The sequence below is a fragment of the Carcharhinus amblyrhynchos genome, unplaced genomic scaffold, assembly GCF_965287045.1.
Source record: "Carcharhinus amblyrhynchos unplaced genomic scaffold, sCarAmb.v2.hapA scaffold_37, whole genome shotgun sequence".
NCBI classification, from domain to species: Eukaryota; Metazoa; Chordata; class Chondrichthyes; order Carcharhiniformes; family Carcharhinidae; genus Carcharhinus; species Carcharhinus amblyrhynchos.
The window spans coordinates 6,058,002-6,073,129 of record NW_027649778.1 but is presented as its reverse complement, the minus strand read 5'-3'; the positions used below and the strand labels follow the sequence as shown (position 1 = coordinate 6,073,129).

Sequence of the window (15,128 nt, the reverse complement as noted above, 5' to 3'; positions counted from 1 at the left end):
TCACTGCATGTTAATACGTGACAATAATAAATCAAATCAAACCTTCAGAGAGATCTCTGCACCTCGTGTATGGACCTCTTTAATATTCTCCGTGTGTCAGTTTCCACCTTGGATGGCTGCGCCTTCAGCCACCTAGGCTCTAAGTTCTGGTACTTCAGCCGTTAACTTCTCACCTCTCCAATTTGCTCTCACCTCTTGGGCCAAGGCTTTAGTCATTTATCTATCTTGTCTGCATTTCAAATGGTGTCTGATGACATTCTGCTGAAGCACCAATGGAATACTCCCTTACATTAGAAGGTACTGTATGGATGTGTAAAAGTTTTTGGGCTTATCTGTAGGACATATCCCAATTCATACTTTGGCTCCTGTACAAGGCGGTCGGTCGAGTGCCCACTTCTTAGACTGGTGTACCAACTACCTACCTTGACTGACTTGATTGCAAAATGGGTTCCGCTCGACGCTTTGCTTGTATCTCCCCTTCCTTTGTGGGTTGTGTAAAAGGTGCTCCGACCACTGAGATAGCTTGGCCTTGCCTCAGTGCGGAGTACCGCCGCTTGATAACCAGACCCTCACTTTTAACTTCTTTCCCGTGTTTCACTTCCTCATCTGACTGGAGCTTTATCTGGTCAACCCCTGAGGGAAAGGCAAGCAGACAATAAAGACAAATGCAAATCCACCCAAAATGAATCCAGTCAGCACTGCCACAAACATCTGGCAAGTTTACACCACTCGCCTTGATTTCTGCACAGAACCCAGAGGCCAGAACAGTGGTTAGCACTGCTGCCTCACAGCACCAGGGACCAGAGGCTCGATTCCCGGCTTGGGTCACTGTCTGTATTGAGTTTGCATGTTCTCCCCATGTCTGCGTGGGTTTCCTCTGGATGCTCCAGTTTCCTCCCACACTCCAATAAAAAAATGTGCAGGTTATGTGAATTGGCTGTGCTCCCGGAGGTTATGTGAATTGGTGTAGTCCCGGAGGATTGGAGGATAGCGAATGTTGTCCCATTGTTTAAGAAGGGGAACAGAGACTTTGCCGGGAATTATAGACCGGTGAGTCTTACTTCTGTTGTGGGCAAGGTTTTAGAAAAAATTATTAGGGATAGGATTTATAGTTATTTGGAGTGTAATGAATTGATTAGAAATAGTCAGCATGGTTTTGTAGGGGGTAGGTCGTGCCTTACTAACCTTATTGAGTTTTTTGAGAAGGTGACCAAAGAGGTGGATGGGGGCAAGGCAGTTGACGTGGTATACATGGATTTTAGTAAGGCGTTCGATAAGGTTCACCATGGTAGGCTTCTGCAGAAAATGCAGATGTATGGGATTGTGGGTAATCTAGGAAGTTGGATCAGGAATTGGCTATCAGATAGGAGACAGAGGGTGGTGGTGGATGGTAAATATTCATCATGGAGTACAGTTACGAGTGGTGTGCCTCAGGGATCTGTTTTGGGGCCACTGTTGTTTGTAATTTTTATTAATGATCTGGATGAGGGTATAGTTGGGTGGATTAGTAAATTTGCTGATGACACCAAAGTTGGAGGTGTGGTAGATTGTGAGGAAGGGTGTCATAGTCTGCAGGGAGACTTAGATAGGTTGCAGAGCTGGGCCGAGAGGTGGCGGATGGAATTTAATGCGGAGAAGTGTGAGGTAATTCACTTTGGTAGGAGCAACAGATGTGTCGAGTATAGGGCTAACGGGAGGACTTTGAATAGTGTGGATGAACAGAGGGATCTAGGTGTGTGTGTACATAGATCCCTGAAAGTTGGGAATCAAGTAGATAAGGTTGTTAAGAAGGCGTACGGTGTCTTGGCGTTTATTGGTAGGGGGATTGAATTTAGGAGTCGCAGTGTAATGTTGCAACTGTACACTACTCTAGTGCGGCCGCACTTGGAGTACTGTGTGCAGTTCTGGTCCCCGCATTACAAGAAGGATGTGGAGGCGTTGGAGAGGGTGCAGAGGAGGTTTACTAGGATGTTGCCTGGTATGGTGGGGAGGTCCTATGAGGAGAGACTGAGGGATTTAGGGTTGTTTTCGTTGGAAAGAAGGCGGCTAAGAGGGGATCTTATTGAAACATATAAGATGATTAGAGGTTTAGATAGGGTGGATAGTGATAGCCTTTTTCCTCGGATGGAGAAAGCTAGCACGAGGGGGCATGGCTTTAAATTAAGGGGGGGTAGCTACAGGACGGATGTCAGGGGTAGGTTCTTTACCCAGCGGGTGGTGAGGGATTGGAATGCCCTGCCTGCTGCAGTTGTAAATGCGTCTAGTTTGGGGGCGTTTAAGAGATCTCTGGATAGGTTTATGGACGAAAAGGGATTGGTATAGGCTAGTGGGTCATAGTTTTTGTAACTGGTCGGCGCAACATCGTGGGCCGAAGGGCCTGTTCTGCGCTGTAATGTTCTATGTTCTATGTAATTCTCCCTAAGTGTAAATGAATGGGAGCCAGAATGTGGCGACTTGGGGATTTTCATAGTAACTTCAGTGCAGTGTTAACGTAAGCCGACTTGTGACTAATAAGTGAATAAAAAATAAATAAAAACAGAGGTTGCACTCCAATGATAGAGTTTGCCACGTTGTCAGAGTGGAGACATTGCTCTCGGGTGGACTTTACATATCCCACAACCTCAAGAGCAGGACGATTCTCCCTGGTGTCCTGTACAATATTGATCTCTCAAGAACAACATCACTGAAAGCACGTTACCTGGTCCCAGGCCTGCCGATGTCATCTGCGTGGCCATGAGTCGGGCTAAGTGTTTAATCTGCGCGTCTGTCCCTGCTGACTCCACTGGTGTGTAGGTGGCCTGGAAGGAGGCTGGCATCACGTCTGGCAGGTACACCATGCTGATCAAAACCTGAGACACACAGAGAGGGGAAGCTTACCAGCACATGATCCCACACTACATGCAACTGTCAATGCGGTTGGTTGGTCAAGCGTCTGAAACACCTGCAGCCCCACAAGGAGATTCCAATAGAAATAGGCCATTCGGTCCAACCAGTCAGTGCTGGTGTTACCACCTACATGAGTAGTACGGCCAGTCAAATGTTCTTGCTCCATCCTCAATCCCTTCCACCTGGATTTAAACAGCCCCTTTAAAATCCCTACTGAAGTGCTCGAATCACCAACTTGAGAAGCACATTCGTAGCAATGCAATGGTGTATGGAAACATTTCTCACCATTTTCCCCCCCCAGACCTCTTCCATTCCATTTTATCACAGAATCCCTATGGTGCAGGAAGAGGCCATTAGGCCCATCGGGTTTGCACTGACTTTACGAAAGAGCATCTTACTCACTGGGCAGCGCTTACTGGGCAATCCTAAGTGTTCAAATAGCTACACTAGCAACGAATTTAACATAACCAGTCCAGCTCGTAACGTGGCTCATTTACGCCCGTTAGGAGCAGCACACCGTCTCCCACTCCCTCGCTCTGTCTTTCCCTCCCAAGTGGGGAAAGAATGAAGATGTGGAACTTCTCTCACTGTGGATTGAGCACATGTATGTTCCAAGATGGCGCCGACACATGGCGACTCTTTGCGTGCTATGACTTGTATGGCTAGCTTGCAAAACAATAATTTTCACTGTATCTCAGTACGTGACAATAAATCAAGTACATTTGAATACAGAGGCCCTGTCCTTTGCAAACAAAAGGAATGTCTTGAAGCCTTGCACCTTTTGAATTACTTAGGAACCTATAGTTCCTCGTCACGTTATCACAAATTCTCAACCAGAGCCAACCAATTAGCACACTTTGTCCTATGGTACAAGTTGCCGTGAACATTAGAAATTTGGTGTTGTGTTTGTCCTGATGAGTAGAAGACAAAAAACCTCTGTGACTTAAATATTTAACAATTTAATTCTTCAAGATTTCAAAATGAACTCCCAAAGATTTTAAAACTAGCTTGGTCTCCCTTTGTGAAAATACTGCACTGGTCACTCGCTAGTCTCAACCACTAGACAGACCCCAAAATATATTGCCCGGGGGTTCCACTATTTTTTTGTAATTCATTCTCGGGATTTGACTTTCTGGGCCAGCATTTATTGTCCATCTCTAATTGCTTTGAACTGAGTGGCATGCTAGACCATTTCAGAGGGCAATTAGGAGTCAACTATTCCTTCCCTAAAAGGAAGCGGCACAGGGCGGCACGGTGGTTAGCACTGCTACCCATCAGCTTCAGGGATCGATTCCCAGCTTGGGTCACTCTGTTTGGAGTTTGCACATTCTCCCCGTGTCTGCGTGAGTTTCCTTCTACAGTCCAAAAGACGTGCTGGTTAGATGGATCGGCCAAGCTAAATTCTCCCTCAAACAGGCAGCGGAGTGTGGCAACTAGGGGATTTTCACAGTATCTTCATTGCAGTGTTAATGTAAGCCTACTTGTGACTAACAAACGAATTAATGATTAATACACCAGATGGGTTTTTACACCAATCAGCGCAACATGCCACGATCACCATGACCTGTTTTCAACTGCAGATTTTATAAACAGAATTTGAATTCCACTAACTGCTGCGTTGGGATTTGAACCCATGTCCCCAAAGAATCATCAGGGCCTCTGGATTATTAGTCCAGTGACAGCATCCCCTTACCGGGTGATATAATAAAGAGACTAGGATAAGCCAGGAAATTGTCGGCTCCTGGATGTGCAGTTTAGTTCAGTCTTCTGAAGCAAGGCTCCAGACAAGTTGTTACTACAATCTGCAACAGTGAACATTAATACTTTTAATTCCAGATTCAAATTTCACACGGTGGGATTGGAACCACATTCCAGAGCATTACCCTGGGTCTCTGTGTTACCATGCCATTGCCTCCCTCCAATTCTCTCAGGATCCTTATGTGTAACCTATCAAGTCCCGGAATGGTCCTCCAGCTGAACTAATTTCTCTTGCTGTTTTAGTTTATTAAAAACATCTCCCTTCTCACTTTTAGCCAATTCAGGGTCTACCTCCTCCCTACCTCCTCCTCTTTGGCACACATGGTTGGGAGACTGTAATGGTGAGAGGATCTCAGGGACACAGAAAGAGGATGAAGCCATGAGCCCCCCCGAGTCAATGGCATTATGGCTTATCCGAGACCTACACCCACTTGTGCCCCACTTCTCTTAATGCCTTTGCTTAACTAGAATGCAACAATCTCAGCTTTCAAACCAAACTGCCACTTACACAGGAGTTCAAACACCCCTCCCCATCTTAGTATGTAGACATGTATTTTAAATTCAATCTTGAAGGGCAGCACAGTGGCAAGCACTGCTGCCCCTCAGCGCCAGGAACCTGGGTTCAATTCTCAGCTTGGGTCACTGCCTGTGTGGAATCTATACATTCTCCCCGTGTCTGTGTTGGTTTCCCCCAGGTGCTTCAGTTTCCAAAGTTGTGTGGGATAGGTGAATTGCCCCTGCTAAATTGCCCCTTAGTATCGGGGACTAGCTAGGGTAAATTCATGGGGTTACGAGGGTAGGGCCTGGAGGGATTATGGGTGGTGCAGACCCAATGGACTCCTTCTGTACTGTAGGATTCTATGAAGGATTCAGACTATGCTCCCTAGTTCTAGACTTGCCAGCTAGCAGAAATAGTTTCGAACTACTCACAACATCTCAAAACCTTTGATCAAATCACACCTAAATTACAAAGTACGCAACTCACATTTAGGTAACCTCTTTTTTAAGTTTCATCCCTGGTAGCAAAATTGACAACAAAAACCAGAATGGGAACCTAGAACATGGGGACAGCCTCCGGCTGAGGGGATGAACATTTTGGAGAGATTCCTTCGCTTAAAGTCTTCTGGAATTTTCAATCCCAGAGGGTAGTGCATGCACCATCATTGAATATATTTAAGGCTTGGATATATTTTTGGTGTCCAAGATTAGCTGTGAGCGTGGGCCAGTCTTCTTATTTCTCACGTTTGAATATCTTTCTTCCTCTGTGGCCATTCAGATATTTGAACAGTGTAAAAGTTCTGAGCCTCAAAATATGAATCATATACCATTCCATGTTGGCAATTAGGATTAGCTTAGGGGTTTCAAAAAAAAAGACAGCATGGACAAGTTGGGCCTAAGAGCCTGTTTCCATATTGTAAACCTCTATGACTCGAAGCGACAAATACAGGACACCGTTTCCGACAAGACAAGGTTTGCAAGAAGCTTAACTTATTCAATGCTCCACGGTTTCTAGCAAACTGGGGCAAGCAGAGTTTCAGCTGCCACGGTCTGGTTAATCCAGAACTCAGTAAGAAGTCTCACAACACCAGGCAATTGGGAACTCCCACTCACCTGATGAAGTAGCAGTGCTCTGAAAGCTAGTGGCACTTGCTACCAAGTAAACCTGTTGGACTTTAACCTGGTGTTGTGAGACTTCTAACTGTGTTTACCTGAGTCCAAAACCGGCATCTCCACATCATAATCCAGAACTCACCAGATTTGCCACATTCTCCGGTAAGAGCAGGGGCATCAGAAACTGGGCTGTGACATCGATGGCAGACTGCGTGTTCTGAGATGAAGATGGTTTAGACGTGGAAGGTGCCGCTTGTTCAATATCCTTGTCTTCGTCATCCTCGCCCATTTGCTCTGTCAGGGAAAACAGACAATCGGTCAACAGAATGAGACAGAGAATCTGGTGAACTGGTGCAGCAACAATAATCTTTCCCTCAATGTTAACAAAATGAAGGCGACTTTCATCGACTTCAGAAAGCATAGAGGAGAACATGCACCTGTTTACATCAATGGGGACGAAGCAGGAAGGGTCAAGCGCTTCAAGATTTTAGGTGTTCAGATCACCAACAACCTGTCCTGGTTCCCCCCCATGCCGACACTATAGTTATGAAAGCACATCAATGCCTCTACTTTCTCAGAAGACTAAAGAATTTGACATGTCAGCTACAACTCTCACCAACTTTTACAAATGCATCATAGAAAGCATTCTTTCTGGTTTATCACAGCTTGGTATGGCTCCTGCTCTGCACAAGACTGCAAGGAACTATAATAGATTGTGAATGTAGCCCAACCCAACTCGCAAACGAGCCTCCCACCAATTGACTCTGTCTACATGTCCTGCTGCATTGGCAAAGCGCCAGCATAATCAAGGATCCCCCACGCATCCCAGACATTCTCTCTCCTGCCTTTCTCTGTCAGGAAAAAGACACAGAAGTCTGAGGTCATGTACCAACCGATTCAAGAATAGCTTCTTCCCTGCTGCATCAGACTTTGAACGGACCTATCTCACACTAAGTTGATCTTTCTCTGCACCTTAGCAATGACATTCTGCACTCTTTCCTTCTCAATGAATGGTATGTTCTTTTGCGTAACGTGCAAGAAACAATACTTTTCACTGTATGCTAATACATGTGACAATAATAAATCAAATCAAAGACACAGTTTAGCTGTCCGGACAAAAACCAATAGTCAACCGTGGCTCAGTGGGTAGCATTCTCCACCTGTGAGACTGCAGGTTGTGGGTTCATTTCCCACTCCAGAGGCTCAAGCACATAATCTGGACACCAGTGTTCCAACGAAGCTCAGGATAACATTGAGGTACGGCACCGTATACAAAGAACAAAAAACAAAGAACAACCCAGCACGGGAAACAGGCCCTTTGGCCCAACGAGCCCACGCTGCCGCATCTTCCTACACCTACCCTGCTCTGTGTGTATGTGAGTGGAACCCCTAACGTAGCCAGATTCAGGGGAGAATAGTGTCAATTTGGTACACCAATCAGCCTAAGAGCACACCTTTGGGGTGTGGGAGGAAACCGGAGCGCCCGGAGGAAACCCACGCAACCACAGGGAGAATGCGCAAACTCCCACAGACACAGGCCCAAATCCATGTATCTGCACAGCTAGCAGTGATAGTCACTGAGCTGTTGTGGTGCCCGTCTGCTGGTCCAGGATTAAGCACACACAACGACACGAAGTACTAGGCCACTCCCAGAACCTCCAAGAGCAGCCCATGAACGACCCACCGTGTGCATGCCCCTCGTTTGACAACAAGGTGGACCGACACCTGTGGAATAAAAGACAAAACGTTCACGTGATACTACATTTCCGGTGTCGTCCCTAGGCTCTGACCCTATTTAATACCCTCTACTATAACCTTCCATCCTCATGTGCCTATCTAAGTAAACCTTAAACAAGTCAAATGTGCCTGCCTCCACCACCCTACCCGGTAGCCCCCACGACCCTCTGCGTGAAAAACCTTCCTCTCGTATCCAAATTATACTTCTCCCCCCTCACCCTTAGATCGTGACCTCTCGTAATTGTCCCCAATCTAGGGAAAAGCCTACCACTGTTGACTCTATCTATTCCCTTCAGTATTTTATACGCCTCTATCATATCCCCCCTTAATCTCCGTCTTTCTAAGAAGAGCCCCAGTTTCTCCAACCTTTCCTCGTAACTCAGTCCTTCCATGCCAGGCAACATCCTGGTAAACCTCCTCTGCACCCTCTCCAGGGTCTCTATGTCCTTCCAGTAGTAAGGTGACCAGAACTGGTCCAAATGCGGTCTAACCAACGTTCTGTACAACTGAAGCATTAGACGGCAGCTCCTATACTCTATACCCCTTCCTATAAAGGCTAGCATTCCATAAGCTTTCTTCACAACCTTCTCTACTTGTGTCGACACCTTCAGAGACTTGTGCACCTGCACTCCCAGGTCCCTCTGTATTTCTATACTCTTAATCGGTCTACCTTTTATCACGTAACTCATCCCTGCATTATTCCTTCCAAAATGCATCACCTCGCATTTGTCAGGATTAAATTCCATCTGCCATCTATCTGCCCAATATACCAACCTATCTATATCCTGCTGTGTCACCTGACAGTCCTCCTCAGTATCTGCCAATCCTGCCATCTTGGTGTCATCCGCAAACTTGCTGATCACAACACATACGCCCTCTTCCAAGTCGTTTACATATACTACAAAGAGGAGAGGTCCCAGTACTGAGCCCTGCGGCACACCACTGGTGACTGACCTTCAGCCAGAAAAGGACCCTTCGACTACTACTCTCTGTCTCCTATTGCCCAGCCAGTTTTCGATCCACCTAGCTACCTGTCCTTGTATCCCACGTCCCTTAACCTTTACTACCAGCCTACCATGAGGGATTTTGTCAAACGCCTTACTGAAATCCATATAGATGACATCAACGGCTCACCCATCGTCAACCACTGTTGTTACCTCCTCGAAGAATTCTACCAGATTCGTGAGGCAAGACCTCCCCCAAACAAAGCCATGTTGCGTATCCTTAATCAGATCGCAACGCTCCAAATGCTCATACATCCTATCCCTAAGAATTTTTTCCAATAATTTTCCTACCACCGATGTCAAACTCACTGGTCTATAATTACCAGGGTTATCCCTACTACCCTTTTTAAAACAGCGGTACCACATTAGCTACCCTCCAGTCTTCTGGGACCTCACCTGTGTCCAAAGAAGAGACAAAGATTTGCGCCAGAGGCCCAGCAATTTCATCTTTCACCTCCCTAAGCAGCCTGGGATAAATACCATCAGGCCCCGGAGCTTTATCCGTTTTTATGCGACCTAAAATCCTTAGCACTTCCTCCCTCGTAATGGATATTTCCTTCCACTGATCTACAGCTCCCTCCAAGACATTACAAGACACCAAACCCCTCTCCTTCGTGAATACCGACGCAAAGTATTCATTCAGGATCTCCCCCATTCCCTCAGACTCGATACATAGCTCCCCTCCTTTGTCCCTAAGAGGACCAATTTTCCCTCTAACCACTCTCTTGCTCCTAACATAAGAGTAAAATGCTTTTCGATTTTCCTTAATCCTATCAGCCAAAGCCATTTCATGCCCTCCTTTCACCCTTCTAACTCCCCTTTTTAGCTCCCTCCTACTCTCTCTATATTCCTCCAGTGCACTCTCCGTTCCCAGTTGTTTCAACCTAACATATGCCTCCCTCTTCTTCCTGACCAAGTCTTCGATACGCCCTGTAATCCACGGCTCTCTAATCCTGCCTTTCCCACCCTTCCTCTTTGCCGGCACATGCCTTTTCTGCAACATTATCAGTTTGCCCTTAAAAGCCTCCCACTTACCAACCGTGGACTTGCCAGCTAACAACCTCTCCCAATCAGTGTCCTTCAGCTCCCTCCTAATCCGGCTATAGCTCGCCTTCCCCCAGTTCAGCACCCTCCCCTTCGGACGGCACTCATGCCTTTCTATTTTTATCCTGAACTAGACTGACTTGTGGTCACTGTTAGCCACAAGTTTGCCTACCTCAACCACCTGCCCCGGCTCATTTCCCAACACTAAATCCAGTATAGCCCCCTCCCTAGTCGGGCTAGTTACGTACTGCTCCAGGGACCCTTCCAACACACATTTTACAAACTCCTCTCCCTCTGTACCCCCAGCTCTAGGCACCTTCCAATCCACTCCAGGAAAATTAAAGTCACCCACTACAACCACCTTATTCTTTCTGCACCTATCTAAAATGCCTCTGCAAATACCTTCCTCCACTGACCTCGGGCTGTTGAGTGGCCTTAGTATACCCCTAGCATCGTGATCTCTCCCTTTTTATTCCTCAACTCCACCCACAGCGACTCAATCCCTAACTCCACCATATTGTCCTCCCTCTGCACTGCTGTGATGTGCTCCTTTACTAACAACGCCACCCCACGACCTCTCTTCAACCCTCCTCTGTCACACCTAAAACACTTATACCCAGGAACATTCAGCTGCCAGTCCTGACCTTCACGCAACCATGTCTCCGTTACTGCCACCACATCTAACTTCCTCACAAACATCAAGGCCCTGAGCTCATCTGTCTTACCCGTCACACTCCTCGCATTGAAACAGACGCAGTCCAACCTCCTTCTCCCTGATAATTTTCCTTTCACCCAAACCTACCCTATCACCCTATCTTCCAATTAGCATTTAAAATCGAATTTGACAATTTCAGACTGTAATCTTTGTCTCTATTTTGTTTCCCTTGGTCTTTGCAGAACAGAATTCCTACAGTGCAGACGTAGGCCATTCAGCCCATCGCACCTGCATCGACAATAATCATGCACAGACCCTATCCATGTAATCTCACGTGTTTATCTTATTAATCCCCCTGACACTCAGGGGCAATTCAGCATGGCCAATTGGGCAGCATGGCAGCACAGTGGTTAGCACTGGGGGCCTGGGTTCAGTTTCAACTTTAGTTGACTGTAAGCGTGGATTTCCTCCCACAGCCCAAAGATAAAGTAGAAGTTTATTTATTAGCCACAAGTGGGCATACATTAACACAGCATTGAATTTACTGTGAAATTCCCCAGTCGACACACCCCAGCACCTGTTCGGGTACACTGAGGGAGAATTAAGCACAGTCAATGCGCCTAATCCCAGTACCAGTCTTTCGAGTGTGGGAGGAAATCCATGCAGATATAGAGAGAATGTGCAAACTCCGCAGTGACCCAAGTCGGGAACTGAACCCAGGTCCCTGGCACTGTGAGGCAGTAGTGCTAACCACTGTGCTACTCATTTAGTTTTACTCCAATGTTGGTTTCCGCAGAGCAGCTGTCCATTACTCTGCCATTCACATCTCATTCGAACTCATTACTCGTTTCTTTACTTGTCCCACTTTCACTCTTTGACCCCGAACTAGCAACTCTTTCGCCACTTAAATCTCTCCTATCTGCCACAGATCTTGTCTTTCCCACCCGTTCACTTGCTTAAAGTCTTTTTGATCTCTAACATTCCCCAGATCTGGCAAGAGGTCTGAAACATTAACATATGTTTTCCTCTCTTCACACATACTGCTGAGCATTCTCAGTTTTTATTTCAGCTTTGCATCATCTGCAGCTTTTTGCTTTTGGGTTGGACTCAAGAAAGCCTAGGGTTAGGTTAGAAGTGAAAAATTCAAAATAGTAAAGTGCTGGAAAGACTCAGCAGGTCTGGCAGCATTTGTAGACAGAGAAACATAGCAGATAAGAGTAGCAAGAGGCCATTCAGCCCATTGAGCCTGCTCCACCATTCATTACAATCATGGCTGATCATCCAACTCAATAGCCTAATCCTGCTTTCTCCCCATAACCTTTGATCTCATTTGACCAAGTGCTACATCCGTCCGCCTCTTGAATACATTCAACATTTTGGCATCAACAGTTAACATTTTGAATCTGATATGGAACATATTCAAATCCTGCTCCACTCGAAACTGTTCCTTGCTCTGCAGATGCTGCCTGACCTGCTGAGTATTTCCAGCCCTTTGGTTTTATTTCAGATTCCCATGCTGGAAGAGCCGCAGGACTTGGTTTTTAAACTGCAAAATTAAGCTCAGATCTCGAATGTGATGGGTTAAAAGAGACATTACACCTTCAAAATCCTCAACGCAATGAGGAACATGCTGATCTGATTTTGGGTTGTTTTGGTTGGCACTGCTGCCTCACAGTGCCAGGGACCTGGTTTGAGTGGAGTTCGCACATTCTCCCTGTCTCTGCGTGGGTTTTCACCAGGTGCTTTGGTTTCTTCCCACAGTCCAAATATGAGCAGGTTGGGCAGATTGGCCATGCTAAATTGCCCCTTACTATCCAAGGGTGTGCAGGTTAGGTGGATTGGCCATGCTAAATTGCCCCTTCGTGTCAGGGGGATTAGCAAGGTGGGGTTACCAGGGTAGGGTCTGGGTGGGATTGTTGTCAGTATGGGCTCGATGGGCTGAATAGCCTCCTTCTGCACTGTGGGGATTCTATAGCTGAAAATGCCACAGCAGGAATGAGCCTGCAATTACAGGATACACCAATGATGGGAAGTGGTCCCCTTCTACTCCATGACTGGGTTATTAAAACCAGCGCAAAGTATTCTGTTATCAAAACAGTCCGCTCTTACCGATTTTGATTTTCTTCATGCCCTGGTCAACCTCCTCTCGGTGCCGCTTCCTCACATCCTTCAGGTTCGGCATGTTGCGGGCAATCTCCTGTTGCTGTGTGCCGAGGTCCAAGAGCAGGGTGGTGATCTGGGCGTGGAACTCAAAGGAGGATGGGTGCTTCAGCACGCTTAGAAGGTGCAGCTTCAAATTCTTCCGCACGCTACTGACCTGGGACTTGGCCAACGTCGGGGGCAGATTCGCTGAAATCAAAAGCACAATGTGAAAAGGATGGCGGCTACTCAGGCTGACAAGCTGCTCCTCACAACCTGAACTGCGCGCGCCAGATAATCTTTCTGCCACTGCACTTGCTCACTGTCCAGGCCAGGGGTTCTCAAAACAATTTTGGATGAAAGATCTCTTTGCAAATGCGTAAGTGCGCCCAAATACTCAGTGACAATGCTGAATGTAAAGTCTTTCCTTTCAAATAAAACAATTATTTACCCACAAGGACTCCACTGTGGCAGAGTGGGTGAACCTGCTGCCTCACAGCATCAGGGACCCGGGTTTGATTCCCAGCTTAGTTCACTGTCTGTGCAGAGTCTGCACGGGTTTCTTCTGGGTGCTCCAGTTTCCTCCCACAGTCTGAAAGATGTGCTGGTTAGGGTGCATTGGCCCAAACAAGCACCAGAGTGTGGCGACTAGGGGAATTTCACAGTAACTTCATTGCAGTGTTAAAGTAAGTCTTACTGTGACTAGTAAATAAACTTTAAGATGGGTGTGCCTGCTTCTCATTGCAGTCGATCTATGCCTTGCAGGAGGTATCGAGACGGGAGGAGCTCAAGGAGGACATAACACTGAAGGGAACAGGAAAACAAAAGCTCAGGGGAGCAGCAGCACCCCCAGATTGGGGCAGGGGGTAAATCTGGAGCTCCGGGGAAGTGGACAGCAGGAGACCTGGGGAAACAGGAGCCCCAGGCAGCGAGATAAATCTAGAGCTCCAGGCAGAGGGGCAAACTCTTATGAACAGGAGTTCTGGTGGAGGGAGGCGGGGTGTTTGTCCCAAGGAAGAGTAAGAATCAGACAGAGTAGACTCAGACAGAATGTTCCCGATGGTGAAGGAGCCCAGAACTAGGGGGTCATAGTTTGAGGATAAGGGGTAAACCTTTTTAGGACTGTGAGTAATTTCTTCACCCAGTGGGTGGCGAATGTGTGGAATTCACTATCACAGAACACAACTGAGACCAAAACATTGGTGAGATTTCAAGCAGAAGTTAGATATAGCTCTTGGAGTTAAAATGATCAAGAGATATGGGAGAAAAGCAGGATCATGGTATTGAATTTGATCAGCCATGATCAAAATGAATGGCAGAACAGGCTTGAAAAGCTACTCCTGCTCCTGTTTTCCATGCATGTTTGCATGTGACATTCAGCCAAGGCCCTGATGGCATTGCATAATAGGACATATGACACAATCTGAACAAGGGCAGGAAGGGTTCTCCCCATGTGTCCTCACCAATGTTAATCCCTCAGTGAACATTGCTTAAAAGTAAACAATCTAGTTGTTACTAACTGCTGTTTGAGAGAGACTGTCGAATAAAAATTGGCCTCCATGTTGCTGACAGTACAAATGTCTATAAAATTGTGCAGGTTAGGTGGATTGGCCATGCTAAATTGATTCTTAGTGCCCCGGGATGTGTAGGTTAGAATATTTAGCCATGGTAAATGTATGGGGTTACAGGAATAGGGAATGGGAGGGGGCCTGGGTAAGATACTCTGTCAGAGTCAGAGCAGGTTTGATGGGCCAAATGGCCTCCTTCTGCACTGCAAGGATTTGATGATTTCAAAGTAGTCCATTGACTATAAGGTGCCTTGGGATGTCCTAAGATTGTGTGTTGTGGAAAAGTAAATGATAAAGGTTGAAATTTTAATATAATTATGTAGTGGAGTTTCATAGAATCCCTACAGTGCAGGAGGAGGCCACTCAGCTCACTGAGCTTGTGTTGACAACAATCCCACCTAAGCCCTATGTATTTATCTTGCCAAGCCCCCTGACACTTGGGTCAATTTAGCATGCCCAATCAATCTAACCCGCACATCTTTGGGGTGTGGGAGGAAACACACGCAGACATGGGGAGAATGCGCAAACTCCACAGACAGTAACCCAAGGCTGGAATCGAACCCGGGTCCCTGGCACTGAGAGGCAGGAGTGCTAACCACTGTGCCATAGTGCTTAGTTAATAAGAAAGTAATATAAAATGGTTACAGATCACTTTGCTACAGAAAACCAGCTTGCCACTTTGTTACAAAGGATAGTATAGAACAGAATTCATGTAACTTAGGCAGC

The 15,128-nt window shown here is 46.6% G+C and overlaps 1 protein-coding gene across 2 annotated transcripts in view; it reads right to left on the bottom strand.

The window, feature by feature from the left end:
• sympk (symplekin) overlaps positions 1 to 15,128 on the bottom strand; it is a 61,615-nt gene that overhangs the window by 27,511 nt on the left and 18,976 nt on the right. For both annotated transcript variants that reach the window (XM_080218163.1, XM_080218164.1), the window contains exons 8-11: positions 12,805 to 13,044; positions 6,398 to 6,549; positions 2,699 to 2,849; positions 423 to 633 (exon numbers count right to left, since the gene is read on the bottom strand). In XM_080218163.1, coding sequence (XP_080074289.1) covers positions 423 to 633; positions 2,699 to 2,849; positions 6,398 to 6,549; positions 12,805 to 13,044 — 754 coding nt within the window. The remainder of the gene's footprint in view (positions 1 to 422; positions 634 to 2,698; positions 2,850 to 6,397; positions 6,550 to 12,804; positions 13,045 to 15,128) is intronic.